Source organism: Ambystoma mexicanum, chromosome 1p (assembly GCF_040938575.1).
Source record: "Ambystoma mexicanum isolate Mex_15411 chromosome 1p, UKY_AmexF1_1, whole genome shotgun sequence".
Lineage (NCBI taxonomy): Eukaryota > Metazoa > Chordata > Amphibia > Caudata > Ambystomatidae > Ambystoma > Ambystoma mexicanum.
In genome coordinates, this window is record NC_090921.1 from 1167358163 (window position 1) to 1167378428 (window position 20266).

General features: G+C 46.6%; 1 protein-coding gene across 4 annotated transcripts in view; it reads left to right on the forward strand.

The window, feature by feature from the left end:
• KMT2B (lysine methyltransferase 2B) overlaps positions 1-20266 on the forward strand; it is a 1990704-nt gene that overhangs the window by 1652833 nt on the left and 317605 nt on the right. For all 4 annotated transcript variants that reach the window (XM_069604859.1, XM_069604860.1, XM_069604861.1 and 1 more), the window contains one exon: positions 8838-8992. In XM_069604859.1, coding sequence (XP_069460960.1) covers positions 8838-8992 — 155 coding nt within the window. The remainder of the gene's footprint in view (positions 1-8837; positions 8993-20266) is intronic.

Consider the following 20266-nt stretch of genomic DNA (forward strand, 5'->3'; position numbering starts at 1 on the left):
GTCTGAGGTGTGGTGAGGTGCCGGTGGGTGGGGTTAGCTGGTCATGGTTACACCTACGCCTACATACGCTCTAAATGTAAAGGGAAATCTGCATTTTTGCAGTGGAAACTGTTTCTGGTTTCTGAGTAACTTTTTATTTTCCTTACCTAAGAGGGCCAAAGTACAATATGGTCAAAGAAGAAGTGAAAAAACCTTGTGGCATGGCTATCTTCGGGCGCTAGCCACCTTATTAGCCATTCGTGGTAAATGCAAAAATGCTCAAGTAAAATGACACAAAATGTAAAAGAAAATCACAACTGTCACTAGCTTGTCATAGGCACATATGAAAAGTAACCAAAAAGCCATTCAGGAAAACGATAACTGCACTTCACGTAAGGTGATGTGTGCAATAGTAACATTACAAGAATTCACAAAGGATGACCTACTTTCTCAGTACTGACAGTCTTAGGGACTAGTTAGTTTCCCGCTAAAAATTAGCAAAACATGCAAGGGAAGTAAGTCCGAAGTCTTAATTGATCGCCAAAAAGTCAAACAGGGTTCAAAACCAAAAAGAATGGAGTTCCCATAGAAATCTATGGAGGGAAATGTGAAAACAAAATCTTTCCTCACACTGGCACAAGTTTAAAATCTCAGTGACTGATCATATTGTTTGTTTATTTATTTATTGTGCACACCGGACCCTGGGGTAGCAGGGCGCATGTGACAAGAAGGCTTACAGCTTAGGTACAGAAGTTACAAATTTACAGAGCATGGTAACAGTCAGTTTTCTTGACTCCACGGGTGGGACAAGTATAGACAGTGTGCGGACAGCAAGTCATCATATCGCTAGCGTTTACATAATAGTAAGTCTATGTCGGGTACAATGGATGAGGTAGGTACCCTTTGGGGAGAGTGCGTGTTACGTAGTATTCTCAGTGAGCCATTTTATTGTGTTCTTTCTGAATTTGTTGAACGTTTGGTCAAGTCTGAGTGTGTAAGGTAGGGAGTTCCAAAATTTGAGCTGCCTTGACTGGGAAGCTGGATCCTCCAATAGTGGTCAGTTTAAATCTAGGCACTAGAACGCAGATGGGGCTGACTATTCTTGTTGGTCTAGTGGTATTTTTTCTAGTGAACCGTTCTGCTAGGTAACGTGGGGCTTTGTTGTTTAAGCATTTGTGGGTGAGGGAGGCAGATTTGAGGTTGATTTTTTTCTTGGGTAGATAGTCATTTGTATTTCTGTTTTATTTCAGAAATATGAGCTCTCCTGGGGATATTTACGGCCGCTCTAAGTGCATTGTTTTGGAGCACATGTATTCTGTTGATGGTTTGTTTGGTTGCCCCTATGTAGAGGGAGTTGCAATAGTCTAATTTTGACAGAATAAGGGCTCTGGCTAAGATTGGGCAACTGTCATCTGATAGGAATTGTTTCCCGGCTCGTATTAGTTTGCATGTATAGGCCTTAGTTGAGGCCAATGAGTTCACTTGTTTGGTGAAGGATAGGGTCGAGACTATGTAGAAACCTAGGGTTTTTACTTCTCTGGCGACCTTAGTGTTCCCATCGATGATAAATGCTGAGTAGTTTGGGTTGAGTTTAGAGATAATGGCTCCGGTGCCCAGGATGATGAGCTGTGTTTTGTCATCGTTTAGCCATAGGCCGTGGTTGGCCATCCATGCCTGAACGATGCTATAGACTCTGTTCACCAAAGCCAGATCTTTTCCATAATCCCTGGTAAGTGGTAGGAGAATCTGGGTATCGTCTGCGTGGTCTAGGTGATACCCAGATTGTCAAGATCGTCAAAAAGTGGCTTGGTGAAGATATTGTAGAGTGTTGGCGAGACACAGGATATTCATCATGGTCTCCCACCTGCAGCGTGTCTTGGGTATCCCTTGAGGTGGTCTGCATTGTGGTGCCAGGGTCATCCCTCTGCCCAGTCACAAGGCACTGTTTGGCTAAACCACAGAACTGCTGACTAGCCTGATCCAAATCACAACGCTGAGTGACCCCTGCACCAGCAAACCCCTAAACCCAATACAGGACATGAGGGCCCAGCAGATTCTGACACCTCAGAAGTGTTTTCTGACTGAATTTGAGTTTACATACTTGTTTCTCCCCCTCGCCCCCACTCTGTCCATAGGGTTAAAAGGGTGAAAAGTCCTATCCTACCTCTCACTTGCCCGATTGTGATTGGTGGACTTCTGAGTAAGCTTTGCCTAAAGTGGAAGCATTGGGAGAGGAACCCTAAAAGAACTTGGTTTGCTTTGTTATTTCTTGTAATTCATGGGTAGTTACCCCTACATGTTGGCTTTGCTGAACACTTGTTCTGCCTTCTTAAGAGTTCAAACTCCCTACAAAGGGTTGACTTTGGGAATTGTGGCTTGTAGGGCTCACTGCTCTATCGCCTATAGCAAGAAAGGACTTTTTGAGTGAAAGGACCTCATTTTTTATAAAGCAGTGTAATATTGTTCTAGCTATTAAATTATCTGATCCTAGCTTGTTTACTACTATTCACCTTTGTTTCTTCACTTTATTTACTGCATTACAGTTTTCTAGTATTTTGAATCCGAACAGTCTAAAAAGTAAATCTTTGGTGCTCTTTAGCAAGAGCACCCCATGGTTGATAAACCTATGTTCCTAGTGTTAAATATACTCCTACGTCCCGTCCCCTTTCCTCCATACTGTGTGGGCGTCCCTCGTTCGGAACGGGAGATGGAACCTTTTTCACCAGGAAAACATTTTCTTCCCCTTCAAATGTAGACGTGCGCTGGGCCGCGGCCGAGGGAGCATGCGCTCCCCTGACTCTGCCCACCGGCGCCACTCCTCAGTGCTCTTTTCTGCGTTGAAAGGAATGGACCGCTTTCACTAGCGATCCTGGGTTAGGCCTCGGGCCTAGCAATTCCAAACACTCTTCTCCAGAGAAGTGTTTTTTGTCATCTTCTTACTTGTCTTTGTTCAGATACCTCTGTCCTCCGGCGCAACGTTCCTGCCCAGCGGAGGTCGACGTCAGCAGGCTTCAGCAGGTGTCCAGCCGGCGAGGGGCTCTTTCTTGCGTCTGACCCCATGCTTTCTGCTGCCTTGGCCCCATCCACGGCTGGGAAGGCTGCTCAGGGTGCAACGCATTTACACTGCGAGCTCTGAAGAACAAGCTAGCTCGGTGGAGGGAGCTCTTCGGAAGGCTGCCTCCGGAGGTCTTAAAGGAATTAGTCAAGTCCAGCCCCATGGTAGGGGCACTTTTTTCATCTGCACCATGCAAAGGCGACTCCTTTTCCTAGAAGCGCACCAGCGGGAGGGACCTTTCAGGTTTTTGTACCAGGGCGGGTTCCAAGGCTGCTACAGTTACCGGCCGAGGGGGTCACGAGATCCTACTGGTGATGTCTCTGAGGGACTACAAGGTTCTATTACCAGGACTACGCCCTGGTACCGGACTAATGTCTTAGGGGGGGCGCCTGTTCGCAGCACTACCGGCGACACAGCCGAGGGCAATCAGCCTACCAGGCCTCGTCCTGAGGTGCAGGGTAGGCCTCAACCTCCACTGCCATGAGTCTTGGAAGAGGCCAGGCCCAGTGCGGCAAGCACCACGAGACAGGCACGTGCAGCGCAGCCTGACAAATGGCTGCTGGCCCAGATAAAATGGTGGCTCGCCCGACACCATCCGCCTTTGGGGAACAGGTAGGAGAACGAGTTTCCAGGTGGGACTAGTCTTCACCGGGCACGTGTCCTACGGCATACCCGTCATCGTTACAGCGCAGATACACCCTGCAGTCAGTAAGGCAGACTGTGTCCAGGTCTCAGCCCATACCCGCACCTCCAAGCTCTCCAATGGGCTGTGAAGACCGTTTTTTTGAAATGTTTGACCCTCATGAGGTCTCCGCAGATGGGCGTCATCCTCAGGGATGTGATCAGGGACCTGCTCCCTCCACTTCTCCCTCTGGCACCCACAGCCATTCCGCCCGTGGTTCCAGTGACCCTGCCCATGGTGCTGGCCCTGCCAGCTCCCACCACGCTGGCTCCCACGCCTCCAACTGTCTTGGTTGCCCCGCAGCCACTGCAGGCCCCCGTCAGTATGCCACAGTCACAGACGCCCAGCACTCCTCCAGCTGCTCCTTACCAGCACGGATGAGGAGTACCCAGACACACCATCGTCGGCCAAGGCCTTCAAGGAGCAGCAGGCCGGTTTGGCAGAATACTTGGGGCTTCCTCATTCTGAGGTGGAACATCCAGAGGCGGGGGTCCTAGCAGAGTTCCTCACTCTACACACCCCACGGCTAGAACGGAGATCCCGATGCAAAAATACATGGTGGCACTAGCTAAGAACCGGTGGCTTAAAACCCCATTCGGCGCAGCCTACCAACAGGCGACTCAACAACAAATTTAGGCAGATGGAGGGGGATCTACTCTTGCTGTTGGCACACCCTCAGCCACACTCCTCAGCGTTCCCTCTACTGAAAGCCAGTTCCCTCTACTGAAAGCCACAATCGTCTTCGGCTACATCAGTCTCTGCACTCCTTGGTAAGGAGGAGGAGATCCTGGAAGCATACGGGAAGATGATTTATTCCAACGCTTCCCTTCATCTTCGTCAGTCTAATGCGGACACTATGCTTGCCGCTGTCAACCAGAGGCTTTGGCGGAAAATCGTTGACTTCCTTTCGGAACTTCCGGTACAGAACCAGGCACGCTTCAAGGCAGGGCAGGCAGAGGGCAAACTTGTAGAGCCAGACATTATGGAGTCCACGGTGGCACACATTGAAACCTCAGACTGTGCTATTTGCATCGCTATGGACATGAGGACGGGGGCCTGGCTACGGGCAACCAAGTTCAACCTGGACGTCCAGGAGCGCATACTGGATCTTCCTTTTGAGGGTGACGACCTGTTCCATTCTACTACAGACGAGGAATGGATAAGAAGAAAAACTATTCAGACTGCCAAATCTTTGTCCAACCTCACTAAAATCACCCCTAAAACATACAGCCAGATGCAGCGGTCAGACAAGGGTCGGACCTTCGGTGGTTTCCGGGCTTGCAGGAACGATGGACCAGGCAACCAGACAGGTCTCCGAGCCAACACTGGCACAAACACAAAGCTGCCCACAAGGTTTGTTTTTTTTCAGTTCCCCTTCCCAGCCTCAGATGGAAAAAAGTCATGACACGCCCATGTGGGTCCACATGTCTCCGGTGGGGGACAGGCTTGCCCTTCACTCCCAGTGCTGGCGCACGAGGTGCGCGGACCCCTGGATCCTCCCAGTAGTGTCGCAAGGCTACCGCCTAGCGATCCCTCCTTCCCCTCTCTCCTCCCCTCCGCTGCCACAGGTTGGGACAGCAACTCTGTTGGCGGAAATTCAATCACTCGTAGAGAATCAGGCAGTGGATGAAGTCCCAGCCTCCCACCGGGGGCTTCAATTCACGCATTTTCGCCATACACAAGAAGAACCAGGCGCGCCTGAGAGTTGTGTTAGACCTTTCCTCCTTGAACCTTTCCCTTCCTCTTCAAAAGTTCAAGATGGTTACATCCGCACTTATAGTGGAGACACTGTGCATGGGAGACTGGATGTGCTCCCTGGATCTGAAGAATGTGTACCTACACGTCCCAATCTGGCAGCCCCATCGGTCCTTTCTAAGGTTCAGGATCATGGGCTTTCATTTCCAATACAAGGTTCTACCCTTTGGCCTCAATTCAGCCCCAGGGTATTTACAAGGCTAATGAATGCGGTGGCAGCCCTTCTCAGGGCCCAGGTTCACCATGTCTATCCATACCTAGACGACTGGCTTGTCAGTGCAGGGTCTTCGGAGGCAGTCCACCACACCATCTCCGCCTTCATGAATACTCTACACAAGTTGTAATTTTCCATCCACCCCAAAAAGTCACAGCTGGTGCCTACACAGAATCTAACGTTCCTGGGCCTCATCTGGGATACGAGCTCCGAGAGAGTGTTTCCCTCGGAGGACAAGATCACAGCCATCAAGAAGGCCATGGGGCATTTTCTCAGCAGAGCAGTGACCTTGGCATGGTGGTACCAACTCCTCCTGGGCATCATGGCCACATGTCTCCTCGCAGTGCCATACATGAGGCTCAAAATGAGGTGCTTGCAGCTACACTTCAGCCTCCGGAGAAGGGTTCCCAGGCGGAGCTGGTCAGCATCCCCCTTCTTCTCCACCAAGACCTAGTCTGGTGGAGCACGGACTACAAATTGTGGATAGGCGCATGCCCTTCCTGAAACCAGCACTGCAGGTTACCATCACCACTGACTCATCCCTAGAGGGCTGGGGAGCTACCCTGGACAGCCACAGTGTCCATAGGGTTTGGTCCCGTCAGCAGGCGCACATCAAATGGTTCTAGTTGATGGCCATCTGGCACGCTCTCAAAGCCTTCCTCCGTATGATCAGTGGCAAGGCGATCCTCATTCAAACATTCAGCTCCACCAGCATGTATTACATCAACAAGCGTGTGTTTCCTGAACAGGTCACACTACGACATTTGCATCTGTCACAGGCTAACCTAGACATCATACAGGGTGCTAGGAGTGATGCTACCAGAACCCAGTACGAACGTAAGTGGACTAGGTTTTGTCACTGGGCGGAGTCAAAGGAGGTTGATCCGCTGACCTGCACGTTGGACGACGTGCTATCCTTCTCAGCTTACCTCGCACACTCAGGGGTGCAAGTAGACACATGCTGCACCTACCTGGCGGCCATTGGAGCCTACCGGAACTCGGAGGAGGTAGTCTTCTCATCCTCCAGCCCGGTGGTTAAGACATCTGGCGGGCCTCACCAGGCTCTACCCGCCTATCAAGAAGCCACACCCTGTGTGGGACCTCAACGTAGCGAGGGATGCCCATACAGTATGGAGGAAAGGGGACTATGGACTAGAGGTAGGTTAGTCACTACAGTGAGTAACTTATATTTTTTTACTTACCTGTGATTTTCATTGCATAGAGTTTATTTCAAGGACTAATAATTATTACTAGATTTGTATACATTCTGTCTAGCTTGCAACTATGGAGAGTGCTCTGTGTGTGCTTAACTGAACCCTTCACTACCCCCACACTCTACTAAGTCCAAGCCTTTCTGCTCAGTCATGCTATCTTGATAGAGGCTTGGCTAGACAGTATCTTTTCCTGTTTACCAGAACAGGGTGTCCGCTCCGTCTGCACAAAGGGTTAGTTCTGAAAATCCATCTTGCCACTTTTTTCCATATATACTGCTATGTCTTGGTGTATGTTCTGAAGTACTTATTTGACTTTAATCTAATTCTAAAATATGTGTCTTTATAAAACATGTGAACAAAATCAATCTTTTTTAATCTCACCACTTATTGCATAATCTGGTCGACAAGTATTGCACTCAGAACATAGAGCTTCTTCAGTGCTTTTTTGTCTCCAGTATGTGCTGTATAAATTTATTCCATTTATGCCACAAAATCAACACAGGCATACATAGAAACATGACCAAATCAAAATCCTTTTAGAAATATAAAAATGCAATGACATGAAAAGATTATTTTGAAATTGTTAGTTACATGCAAATAATCATGACATTAACCGAAAACTGAATAAAAATTCATAGAAAGGTAATTGAAATAAAAAGGCAAAGGAAAAACAAAAGGGACATTTTTTTAAATAAAATTGATATTAGTAATTGAAATTTTACAAATTTGTAGCAATATTCTGGTAGGAAGTATTAGCGTTGATGATTTGCCAGTGTATTTAGTTATAGCGTGACTAAATGTATTGTGCTCTGTAATGACTGGCAGTGCGGTTTGCTGGCAGGACATCAGCGCCTTGTTTTTATCATTGCCATTGAATGTACTGCCTTCGCATTGATGCCTTTTATACTAGAGAACTAGTGGTTCAATTCAGCGACAAACTTTTAGTAAGTGCTCACAATCATATTTGTAATGACTAAGCACTGTCTACATCAATTGATTGTATATTCTGTAATGTTCAAGTATTTATATAGATAACCATAGTGTGCAATCACTTGCCGATTAAGATGGATTTTGAGAACCATCCCTGAGGGTGGGTTCTGAGTTGCCACCTTATTCTACTGAACAGGGAAAATAAATTGTAAAGATTAATATGTTTAAACAAATCCTAATTTAACAAGTTATTTTTTTATTTAACCCTATTGTTTTATAATACTTCTAAAAACTAGTAAGTGCATATTCCATAATACAGTGTAAACCCTAGTTTGAATAGATTGCACAGGGGAACTCGTGCTATTTTTGGAATTCAGCTTGCAACTAAAGCACATATAATTGTGATAAGAGACACAGAGTGGTATTCCATATATCACCCCACCGTTTTAATATTATTAAAATGTATGTACGTTTTACAACATATTATGCTGATTTATTTTATTATGTATGTGTCTTTGATTATTTGTATTTGGGTACCATCCAATCTGCTCCTAAGAATGTAGACTGACCTATTGCTCTGATACATTAACCAGTTGAGAGTGTTTGGTTTAAGTTGCACACCCTATTTTCCAGCTTAGAGACTTCAACAGCCCCCAGGTCTGAGGTGTGAAGAAACCTATCAGAACTACCCACATTTCGCTAATGTGTACACCCAAATGTGTTCAGCTGCCTTTTCCATAGCAGTAGGCAAACCCTGAAATGCCTTCCTATACAGTGTTCAGGCTACTGAAAAATTGTTATAGGATTGAGAGGTTAAGGCTTGGCACATTACATTGTAATCACTTCTTACTTAAAATCAATTAAAGGAAGGTTTGCCTTAGAACAGCAACTATCTGTAGAAGATAAAAAAAAGAACATGTGACATCACACTTCTAATTACGTGCATACACTCCTGAAAGATATCTAAGAGAACTTTAACTTTTGCTCATTTGCTACTTTTGTTTGCAGGTCATTGATAGATTTAACATCTCCAATGTCACCACCCGAGACCCCAGAGCAAGACTTGGACCACATGATGGAGCCCAAGTCGGAATCTGTTTCAGAGCCTGTTGAGGACCCTGCTGCAGTGCCTTCGACTGACTCTCCATGGTACAAATACACAGGTAAGATAGACCGAAATAAATATTTGTAAGGTTATTTTCATTTCCATGGTACTGGTAAAATAACTCCTGCCCCATCTGACAGAGAGCTGTGTGTGACGAATCCTCTCAGAATCCCTGCCTAAAGTCTCCTCCCAGGTGACCTGGGGAAGGCAGCCGCTACTTGATGCTAACCCTGGGGACGGTATTAGCCGGGTTGATTGCCCTAGGAGGAGAAGGCCTCCAAAGGAACATTAGGAGAGACGCTGTATTTATATTCTTCAGAGAGGGAGATTTCTATGGTGCCAGAATATTTAATGTCTATTCTCAGAGTAAGACTTCCCTTCACAAAGCTTCCCACATTGATGGTAGTGAAAACTTTTGTGATCAATAGGAGAACAAAATATGTGGGAGTCAGAACTTTAATGTCCTGACTTCTGTTGAATATAATTCTCCCTTAAATCTGGAGAAATCATGAACCCCTCGTAAGCCCTTCCGTGGAGATCTATTTAATACCCAAAGTCAATTTAATAAACTGGAAGTTTTTACTTATGAAGGAAAAGTTAATCAGAAAATTGGTGAGTTCCAGTCCCACAATGCCCGAAGTATTGGGACGAGGAAGAGGGACTCGGAGGCACTAAACTGTAAGGTGCAGTCTAGTGGTTCCGATGACCCACGCCTGAGTGGGACTTTTGAACATATAAGGCCCCCTCAGGTACAGGCCATTTGAACAAGGTTGAGTTGCGGAGACCACCAGTCACAGTTGCAGTAGAAGGACGCCGAAGCCGCTGCTACCTTTTGAAGCGGATGTCGGCCTTGAGAGAGTCTCCAAGGTTGATTACCTTAATTTGCTGAGGTCGTGCAGTGGGAAGCAGTGGTGTGGCAGGTGGGAGAGAGGCTCTCCTGATTCCGTGTGATGTCCCGGTGGCTGGCGGGCATCGGTGTGCACTGGGAGTGAGAGCAGCTCCGTTCCTGATCGGCAGAGGCTGCAGGTAAATCGAAACAGTCTGGAGGCAGCAGAAGAGGCAGAACGAGCAGTGGCAACGTGTGCAGAAATTGATGAGTTTGCCATGTAATCCCGGTTCACTCTGTAAACTACAGCTGACAGCAATTTTGAAGACCAAGCTAATATAAAGTCACATTGGCAAAATAAGAATTGTAAAGAGGCAAGAAGAGTAAGATTACAATCATTACTATACAAGCCAATACCATTGCATAAATAAAGAAGGGGCAATACTGAAGCAAGCGAACTATATAACCACCATTGTCAAAGTAAAGAAGGGGCATTACTTAAGCAAGCTACTCATCACCATCATTACCAAAGTAAAGAGGGGGCAATACTTCATAGAGCAATTTACTCCATGTTGGCTAAATAATAAGAGAACATTGTTGTAGGAAGATTGAAACCGTTGTTGCTAGAGTGAGGAACAGGCAATATTTAAGCAAGACATCAACAAGCATTGTCTAAGCCAAAAAGGGACAAGTGTAATAAAGAAATCTTGTCAGCAGTTAATTGATGTGAAAGTGGGAAAACAAAAGTGGCAGGAGAGAGGCCGTCCTGGTATAGAGTATCAAGCAGGCGAGGGGCGTAACTTGCATTTCCTGTGGCAAATAAGAGTGGAACAAACAGCACCAATGTGTATCATGTTTTCCCAAAAGAAGTTGTGAATTTCAATGTTACAGGAATTTGAAGTAGACCGCACAACAGAGTGCTTGTAGTAGTTTTAGGCGCTTTGTATACCAGGATAGGGATCTTTTTGTGGTAGTCCTGGCAGGTTAGTGGACCAGGAAGAAATCATTTAAGTAATACTATGTGGTTGAAGGTTGTGTGAAGAAGTGGCAAAGTCACTAAAGTGTTTCATGAATTGTTGTGGGATCATCCTGACAAACGTTGTTGTGACAGAAGAATTGTGATAGGCTGTGTTTCTTAAGAAGTTGTGTTGAACTCTGTGCTATAAGTGGAGAGATAAATACTTGAGACTTGTTGTCTGGTTTAACTGTTGGTTAAAGTCCAAGTGAAAGACTTTTGGAGCAAGATGAAATTTATGATGAGGACTTTGCTACAAAACAGAACTTGCTTTATATGCCATGCTTTGAATCTGGGGAAGGTGAGCCGTCCCGTGTTAGTTGATGTTGAACATAGCTGTTATTTTTGTTATATTTGTTGCATTTTGTTATATTTGAATTGCCATATAATCCCTTTGAGTTTGATGTATGTATAAGTGTGAGGGACAGATTCCTTTTGTTAGTGTGTTTTCCTTTAGTTTATTTTGATAGGCATGGAAAATCCTCATTAGGTTGGGGATAGTGAGACGTTTCTCAAACCATTATGAGCTAAGAAAAATGTTGTCTTATGTAAAAGCTTTACCAAGTTGTCTGCCTTACATTTCTGACCCTTCATATCTGATAACATTTCTTTTTGGTCTCTTTATGGCAATGCTAAACGCTGTCGAGCAGTGGAGGGATGTGAATAGGAGCTTGTCATAAGCATTGCAATGTTCTGAAGTTCCTAGTTTGTGTAGCGCTCTTTAGTATTGTCCTTGGTAGGAAAGCATTTCATTTTTGTGGATTCTGCTGTGGCTTTTAATTGGACCCCTTAGTTATTGGTTAAGGGGTCCCAAAGGACAACCATATTTAGTAGTTATCTGGTAGCCCATATTGCTTCGAGGACAGAGCTGTGTTTAAGGGCTTTATTTTCGACTGTGTGATTATACCTTCCTAACCTTAGTTGTTGAGTAGGGTAGTGGCCACTGTATTTTAGTTTCAATGGATTCCTTTTCTCCTGCAGATTCCTCATCATGATAGATGTTCATCTCCAGCTTCACTGTTTGGAAAACCTTTCACCAGGGGGCGTAGTGGACCTCAACTCGGCCGCCGATCAGCGATCTGTCTTTTCTGGCTCTTGATAATCTGCTCCAGACGTGACGTCAGGCGTTCTATAGATATACAACGTCACTACGCCCCATGAATCGGTTCCTTTTTTCCATGCGCGCTGCATCAGGAACAGAACTAGAGTATGCTTGACGTTCTTAGTGTACTTGTTATGCTTTTTTCTTCAAAACCTCGACACAATGTCCCGCAAGGTTTTCGGGCTTCAAGCAATGCCTCGATTGTTAGGCCAAAATATCTATGCCCGACCCCCATGATGTCTTTATATGGTGTCTGGGTGCTAGTCACAACACGGCCTGAAAGGGCCGGGAAACTGGCTTTGGGCTGACCTGTTGCTAAGTCCCCGGCACGGTCGCTTGTCAGTTCCTCAGAGGCTGGGACGGAGGAGCCCACCCCCATAAGAACACCAAGAAGCAGTCCCATTCCAGGAGCCTTCCCTAGTCTTCCTCGTGGAAGAAGCGGCACCACTGCCATCAACGTGAGTCCAGCTTGTCGTCGGAACGAGGTAAGCCCTCTGCAGGCCGACCACTTGGGAGGAGTGGGAGATTTTTAAGAGCTCTATGTTAGAAATGTTTAAGACGCAAGCGGCTGTAGATGCCGTTCCGGCCCCTGACCAGCAGGCTTTGGCGGCTAAAGCAGCGCTCGGTTCTCCCGACCCCAAGCCAGCCTCTGTCGACATCGTCTGCGTCAAAAAAGCATCTTCAGGTGTTACTCCTGTCGGGCATAAGTCACCAGAAGGCCATAGTGTCCCTCGGCGCCGAAAGTACCCTCGGCATCGACCGATCCGACCTTGAAGTCCATCCTGAAGCCTCTGGTGCAGACAGTCGGCGATGGTTCCTTTGTGCCACTGTCGAGATCCGTTTTCTTGGCTTTTGCTCAGGGTTTGCATGATTCCAGTAGTCTGGATACTTCTCCAGACTTGGAGTTACAGCAAAAACAGCCCTATACCCACACTAGCGTGAAGTTCAGGGAGCTGGTTCCCAGGGTAGTTGACATCCTAGGATTGCAGGTGTCCTCTGTCCCTCTTCAAGGGTATGATCTTACCGACATTTTGAATGAGAGTCCCTTAGTCGAGAACCATATGCCTTTCAATCCTGCCATTGCAGACCCTTTAGCCTCCTTATGGCAGCATCCTTGTACCATTCCCTCTGTGAATGCCAATTTCATAGGGAATTATAGGCCGGCATGAGGAGACCCTTCTCTCCTCGCCACACATTCTTCCCCGAAGGGGTTGGCGATTCAGACTACCACTGTTTCCACTAGACCCACAGCATCCACCTCAAATCTGCCTTCGGACTGCAAAGGGAAGAAATGTGACGCCCTGGCCAGGAAGGTATTCACTTCGTGTAGCATGGCGCTCAAGGCCACAAACTTCACGTGTGGTTTCGCCAAATATTTGTTTGGCTTATTGAAAGCAGTAGAACAGGCTGCTGAGTGTGTCCCTGAGGGTGGCATGCGGGACGGTTTACAGCTTTTGGAGGAATGGGAAGGAGGTAGCCAAACAGTTGTTGCAGGCAGGCCTGGACGTAGCAGACTGTTGGCAGAGCAATGGGTCCAGCAGTTGTGATGAGACGCCAAGCTTATCTAAAAACCTCTTGCTTCTCCCCAAATGTCCAAAACAGATTGCTGAACATGCCTTTTGAAGGTGATATGCTTTTCGGAAAGAAAGCACACAAATCCTTGGAGAAATTGAGGGAGTCGAAATTGGCTGCTAAATCTTTGGGACCAGTGGAAGCCGGCCAAGCCTGCCTTCAGCTTCACCTCCAGGGGCAGGGGCTATGGACGTTATGTGCCCTATAGAAGGAAGGCACAGCTCCTGCAAACCAGGCAAGGGCAGAGGCGCTCCTCACGTCCCGGAAGGGGCAGGAGGGCCTCTAGAGGCCAAAACGCAGAAGCAGCAAGGTCACTCGTGCTCTCGAAGCCGCTTTGATTTTTCCCTCCCACGATGCGCCGGTTGGCGGACAGGGCATTGGCCCCAGTGGCAGGAAATAACTTCCAACGCCTGGGCCCTGCAGTTGATTCAGTGGGGTTGTCTGCTTTTCCTAAAGAGGCCTCCGGACAGACCTCCACCTACCCTGATCCATCCAGGACAGGAGCTCCAGGAAGAACTGAGAGCCCTGTTGTTGAAGGGTGCAGTGGAAGAGGTAGCTCCCAATCAGAGAGGGTTGGGTTGGTATTCCTGTTACTCCATGGTGCTGAAGAATGGAGGGGGGTCTCCATCCCATCCTGGACCTCAGGGTGTTGAACAAGTTCCTGATGAACGACAAATTCAGGATGGTGACATTGAGCTTCACCCTGCTCTAGATCTCCAGGACTGGCTGATGTCCTTAGACCTACAGGACACTTATTTCCATGTACGGATAAACCAAAAGCACAGGAAGTGCCAAAGATTCCTCATTGGCAACAAGCACTAGCAGTTCAAAGTGCTTCCCTTTGGGTTGACCTCCGCACCAAGGGTCTTCACCAAGCTCATGGCAGTGGTTGCGGCTCACCTCAGGAGATCTGGGGTCCATGTATTTCCATACCTGGTTGACAGGCTGATCTGAGGGAAGTCGGCAGGGCAAGTCTGGTCTCATCTGGAATGGAAGACACCTGCCTACTACTGGACAGGCTGGGCTTCTCCCTCAACTTGAAGTCCCATCTGATGCCAATCGAGTGGCTCCAGTTCATCGGAGCGGTCCTCGACACCAGAGTAGGGAAGGCCTTTCCTCCCGAGGAGAGAGTCAGCAACATTGCCCAGGTGGTGCAGTTGTTTCAGAACCACACCACTCTTCCTGCGGCTTCCTTCCTCCGCCTATTGGGGTCTCATGGCCTCCTGTATTTTTCTAGTGCCAGAGGCCAGGCTGTGTATGCAATCCCTCCAATGGCTCCTGAGGGACCAGTGGTCACAGTACCTGGTAGCAGTCACTGATCGCCTTTCGGTGTCCAGCCAGGTAGTATGCCGACTCGGCTGGTGTAACCCGCGCAGCAATCTGTTGGCGGGGGAACCCTTTCAGGCTACCTTGGCCCCAGGCCCAAGTGGTCACAGATGCATCCCTCAAGGGTTGGGACGCCCTCTGCGAGGAATTTCAGGTGAGCGGCCTTTGTTCTCCTTGAGAAACCAAGTGGCATATCAACAGGCTGGAGTTGGGGGCCATCAGGTTAGCCCCGAGTGTCTTTGCACGTCTCTCAGAGGGAAGCGTGTCCTCGTCCTAACAGACAGCGCAGTGGCCATGCATTACCTCAACAAGCGGGCTGGGGTGCACTCTCAGCCACTCTGCACAGAGGCAATTCAGCTGTGGTTCTGGTTGAGAGGGAACCAGATCTCGGTCTCGGCAGTTCATCTGACGGGGACAGAGAATACCTTGGTCGCTGCTCTGAGCAGTCAGAGCACGATCTCAGACGAGTAGAAAGTGTGCCCGGAGGTCCTAGAGGAAGTCTTAATTCTCTGGTGTACCCATACAGTGGATCTGTTCCCCACGGAGTCCAACAGGAAGTGCGAACAGTTTCGCTCGGGGAATTCCCAGCGAACGGTGCACTAGGGGACACATTTCTGATTGATTGGACCTTCCCTCTCCCCTACGCCTTCCCTCATATTCCGGTCATTCTTTGGGTTCTCAAGAGGTTGAAGAAATTTCGAGCATCCATGATCCTGATGGCCATGAAGAGCACATGGTACTCGGATCTCCTGGGACTGACCACCTGGCTGCCTCACCGGTTGCCTCGGCATCCGGATCTCCTTACCCAGTTGGAAGGCTGGGTCCTCCATCCAACTCCGGACTCTCTCAACCTACTTGAGGAGATGAGGTATGATGACTGGGACCTCTCAGATGAGGTGCTTGAGGCATTGCTGGCTGCGCGAACACAGACCTTCACTAGATCTCTTATCTGCGTGCAGGTGGAGAAGATTTGTGACATGGTGCAGGGATTGCGAGCCTGATTCGCTTCTCTTGCCCCAACACTGTGATGGAGTTCCTTCTGTCACTTGCCTCTTCAGGCCTTCAGTTTGCCATAGTGAAAGGTTATTTGGAGCCCCTGTGAGTGAGACCAAGGTTCATTTTTCACCATTCCTGTCATGGCCCAGTTCCTGAAGGGCCTTCTCAACAAGTTTCTGTACACACCCTTTGTTGTACCAGATTGGGATTTTAATCTGGTTTTGACCTTTTTGATGGCGGCTCCATTCATATATTTGCTGCTGTTGTCCCTCAAAACAGCCTTTTTGATCGCAATAACGTCTACCAGGAGGGTTAGAGAACTTAGGATTTTTAGTTATTTTTGTATGTGCCTAAAGTCAAGCTTGTGGCAGCAAATATATTTTTTACCGTTTGTGTGTTATTTCTAGTTTGTATATTCGTTTTTACCACGTATGGCTACTAAACCTGGCTAGTGCCCTAAAATGGTCACTCCACAAGATTTTCACTTGTTCTTTGGCCATATTGTTTTTTGGCCTTCTTCCTGCCTTCTCATGTGAGGAAATCCCACATAGAGCCATGCACTTGTCCGGGAAAGCTGCTGCTTTCTTGGGCTAGTGATGCCTTTGTGTGAGGTTGGCCCAGGAAGGAGTGGGGCTGGCTGACCCCACTCCACATCCATGGTGCCTGAAATTCTAGGTGTGTGGCACGAGTGAAACGCACACTGATCTGGACCACTGCTGGCTATTTCATTGGTGCAGATCCTTACCTTTTGGTGGGCTTGGAAATGCTTCCAGACAGGATTTCGGATAAGACGACTTCAGATCAGTGATGGAGCCAAGTATCCTGTCGAGAAGAGCAGCCGAATGAAGCTCTGTGGATGACTCCCAAAGAGGTCCAGCATCCCTTCCTGAGTTTGGCACGGTAAAGCCCTTCTGGATTACCTGATCTGCAAAGTCCCCGAGCAGTGCTTCAACCGTTGGACTGGTGGGACCAACCAATCTTGACATGTTCTCTAGGATCCCGCTGTCCTGAGCCTTGGGAAGTGTCCCTGGGCCACCCAGTGGACTGACCAGTCATCCAGAGGGCAACATCGCTAGAACCGTCGCTGTTCTGTGTTTTCTGCCAGCACTTCAGTAGTTGCCAGCTTGTTGTATAAGTCGCCTTCCTGCTGAATTTCAGCCTTCAAGCTTCAAGGGATCCTGCTCTGGAAGGTCTTCTTCAACTGCAACAGTAAGGTCACCTTCTGTCGCCTGTGTGTGGTAGCAGTCACTGGAACTCCATCACGTCACCATATCCACTCCCATAGCCCCCCGTCCATGGTGTGGTGGTGTCCTACTGAGGTCTGCATCAGTGCTGTCTGAATTGCTGCTTCGTAAAGAGTTGCACTCTGCTTCTGGAACTGGCCGGATGAATCAGTGTCTGCACAGTTCTCCTTAGAATAAACCTTGGTTATTCCATTCCATTCCATCGCTTTTTGATCATGTCTAAAAGTAGTTGGATCTGAAATATAAGAATATAAGTGTTCTTAACAGTAACTTTGTTGAATATCTTCTGCAACATTTCACCAACACAAGAACTCTTCCTTCATCAGACCCTTTCCTAAGAAGAAGCTTTGACTTTTGGACACAAAGCCCCACTCATAGTTATTGAACCTCTAAAGTTAGGGTATATTTATTTTGACTTGGTTCCATTATACTGCATCATTACTTACCCTTTTTGATTAATATGTAAATGAATGCATTCCTAAGAACCTAAAGGTGACTGTATATATGTTTTCTAATTGGGCGTTGCATAATATCACCTGCTTGTTTCATTTCCTAATGTGTTTTGGGCCTAGAATAAATATCGTATTTCTATCCTTGCCTTTCTAGATTTAATTGTGTGTTTCACAGTGTGGACTCCTTGTGGACCTCTGACCCCAGAATAGCCTTGACTGCTCTCCACGCTTACCGTGATTGGATTTTGGCTAACATCTCAGTGTTACCCTGTTCACTATAACTAGGGTGGCCTCATAACATCTGTCCACTGGGCCAGATTCTAGAAATCAATCTTCACACACACTATCCACAATGCTGCTTGTAGGGGACACCCTCCACAATTATTTTTGCACCTTCTGTTTGTCGTGGAGTGATGGAGCGTAGTAAAGGATCATTACAAACCTTTGACAGGGTGACCGTTTGGAAATCATTTGCCTTTGTACCTTTCCCATCAAGTACAGTGACACCCCCAGTATGTCTGCAGATGGTTTGTTGGATCATGCACTGAGTTATGCAAGTGAGGGCTTTTTTAACCTCATTTCCTAGCTTAACTAGCACTGGTAAGTCCTTATTGCGAACAGTGAAGGGGGATTTCTGGCCCCATTTAAAACCTTTTGAGTAGCAGTACTGCAGGGAACCTCCCCCCCCCCCCTTTATTTTTGTTTTTAATATATCACACTTTCGAGTGCAACACTGGCAGGTTGATGGCAGTCGTAGTTGTTCGCTATTTTTGGGGGGGGACTATATTTGTACTACAAACTAGTCCTTTTACTACAGTCCAAAATGTCTAAATCTCATGCTTTAAGTCCTGCCTTTATTTTTCATACAAATGTGAAGGAACTTTAGGGTCAACATCACTTTATGCCTCCGCGACCTGGTTAATTGCAAAAATGTGCGCTGTCGGATTGGTGTGTCATAGAACGGAGACTTTGAGTTCCTCGACTCCGTTTGTTAAACTCAAAAAACAAGCTGCAGTGACTGCACCATATTACTGCGCCAGAAGAAAATAAGGCTGAATCCAGGTAGGGTTATGTGATAGGAAGGTTTAATTAAATTGTCCTATAGATTGCACGTGTTTCGGCAAGGTGCCTTTCTCAAATCAGGGCATATCTAGATGCAATAAATCATAAGTGAAAATAGTATGTATGCATTCAAAAAACACCACATTCCATGTCACATTGCAAAGATCAAAAATGGGAAAGTCAAGAGAAAAGTGCAGTCAGCCATAGCATAGAAAAGAAAAGTTCAGCAATTGACATATTACCCATATGCATTTCCATTAGAGTTCCAAAATGACACAGAGAAAGGGTGTGGGATAGGGGAGGATGAATCGGGGTAGAGAAAATCAGAGATATACAAAAAATGAAAAATTAGTGAGTGGTTGTGATGAATCCATTTTGTGGTAAATGTGCAGTAAGGTAAAGGGTCCTTTCTTACCCAGCATTGTTTCTTGTAACCATTACTGAAGATGTAATAACTTGAGATCAATCCCACCTGCGAGGTAGAAGGATGGGGGAGGGAGGAAAAACAGTAGCGGTTTTATCATTAGTTATATCAAGTCTGCTCATTACGTTCAGTTTCAGTTCAGACCTAAAGATCCTGATCTTGTTGTGTCAGGGGGCAAAGCTTGCGCTGCCCTTGGCTCTATATAAGTGAAAATGCATTTTTAAATCCATTCAGGGTTCTTGTTGAGATACACCATTACTGTGCAATCTACATTGCACTTGGGTATCAAAGAGTCATTGTTTAGTACTCATGCGTATGAATATTTTAAACACTTTGAATGTAAAAAGCCATAAACTGGCAAGTGTGTTACTAATTACTGCCTTTGTCTCCATGTAAATGAAAATGCATTTTTGAATCCATTCGAAGTTCTTATTAAGGTGCACAGTTTCTGAGCTATCTAAACAAGTTATTATGGCATTCATGCGTGTAAACGGTGTTTCAAACACTTATTTCAATGTGAACTGCCATAAGTGGCAAGAGCGCTACTGTATTAACACGACCGTGCGTCCGTATATTGCAATTAACGCATTTAGATGCGATTGGATATGAGGGTGGGTGGGCTACCATAGACCCCAGGGTTTACCTGAAAATTTTATTTCCGCGTCTCGCGTCTTGGCGAGGTAGAGCTGTGATCCCTGCTTGTTGCCATGTAATGAATGGTATTCCTCGTAACTTGGTCCCTTGTTTGTGTCAATTGGGACTGTCTGTAAGTGTATGCGTTAGTGTCGGCCATGTTGGAAGGTGTTCGGGCGTTGTTTTAGAATAGGAGAAGAGAAATAAAAACGCCTAGGCGTTGTACGTCCTGATAGTGGACAGTCACTAGAAAGGAATTAATGTGCGTACAGATCGTCTATTACCTGGAAATGTAAGGAAAATAGTAGGGGCAAAGTTTGCTCAGATTCCGTTTTGGCTGCTAGCTGAGATTTCAAAAAAAATTCCAAATATTTTGGAAAAAGAAATGTTGGTTGACATATAAAGCCTTGTTGTAATAGAAGAGCTAAAGATGGGCTCTGATAATAAAAGTGCCAGTTCGTCTCATGTGATTCCAAAACAGTGTATTGTGGGAATCTTAGTCCTGCGTAAGTAGTGTTTCTAAGGATGCTTGGAATTGCCTAAAAATCATATGTGCTAACCCTAGCAAGGTGCATAACTTATTCATATTGTTAGATGAGGGAGTTCATGTAATTTGTGCAATTATTGTATATGTATAGCATTATGTGCTAGTCCCTGACTGTATCTCATGCATAGAGGAT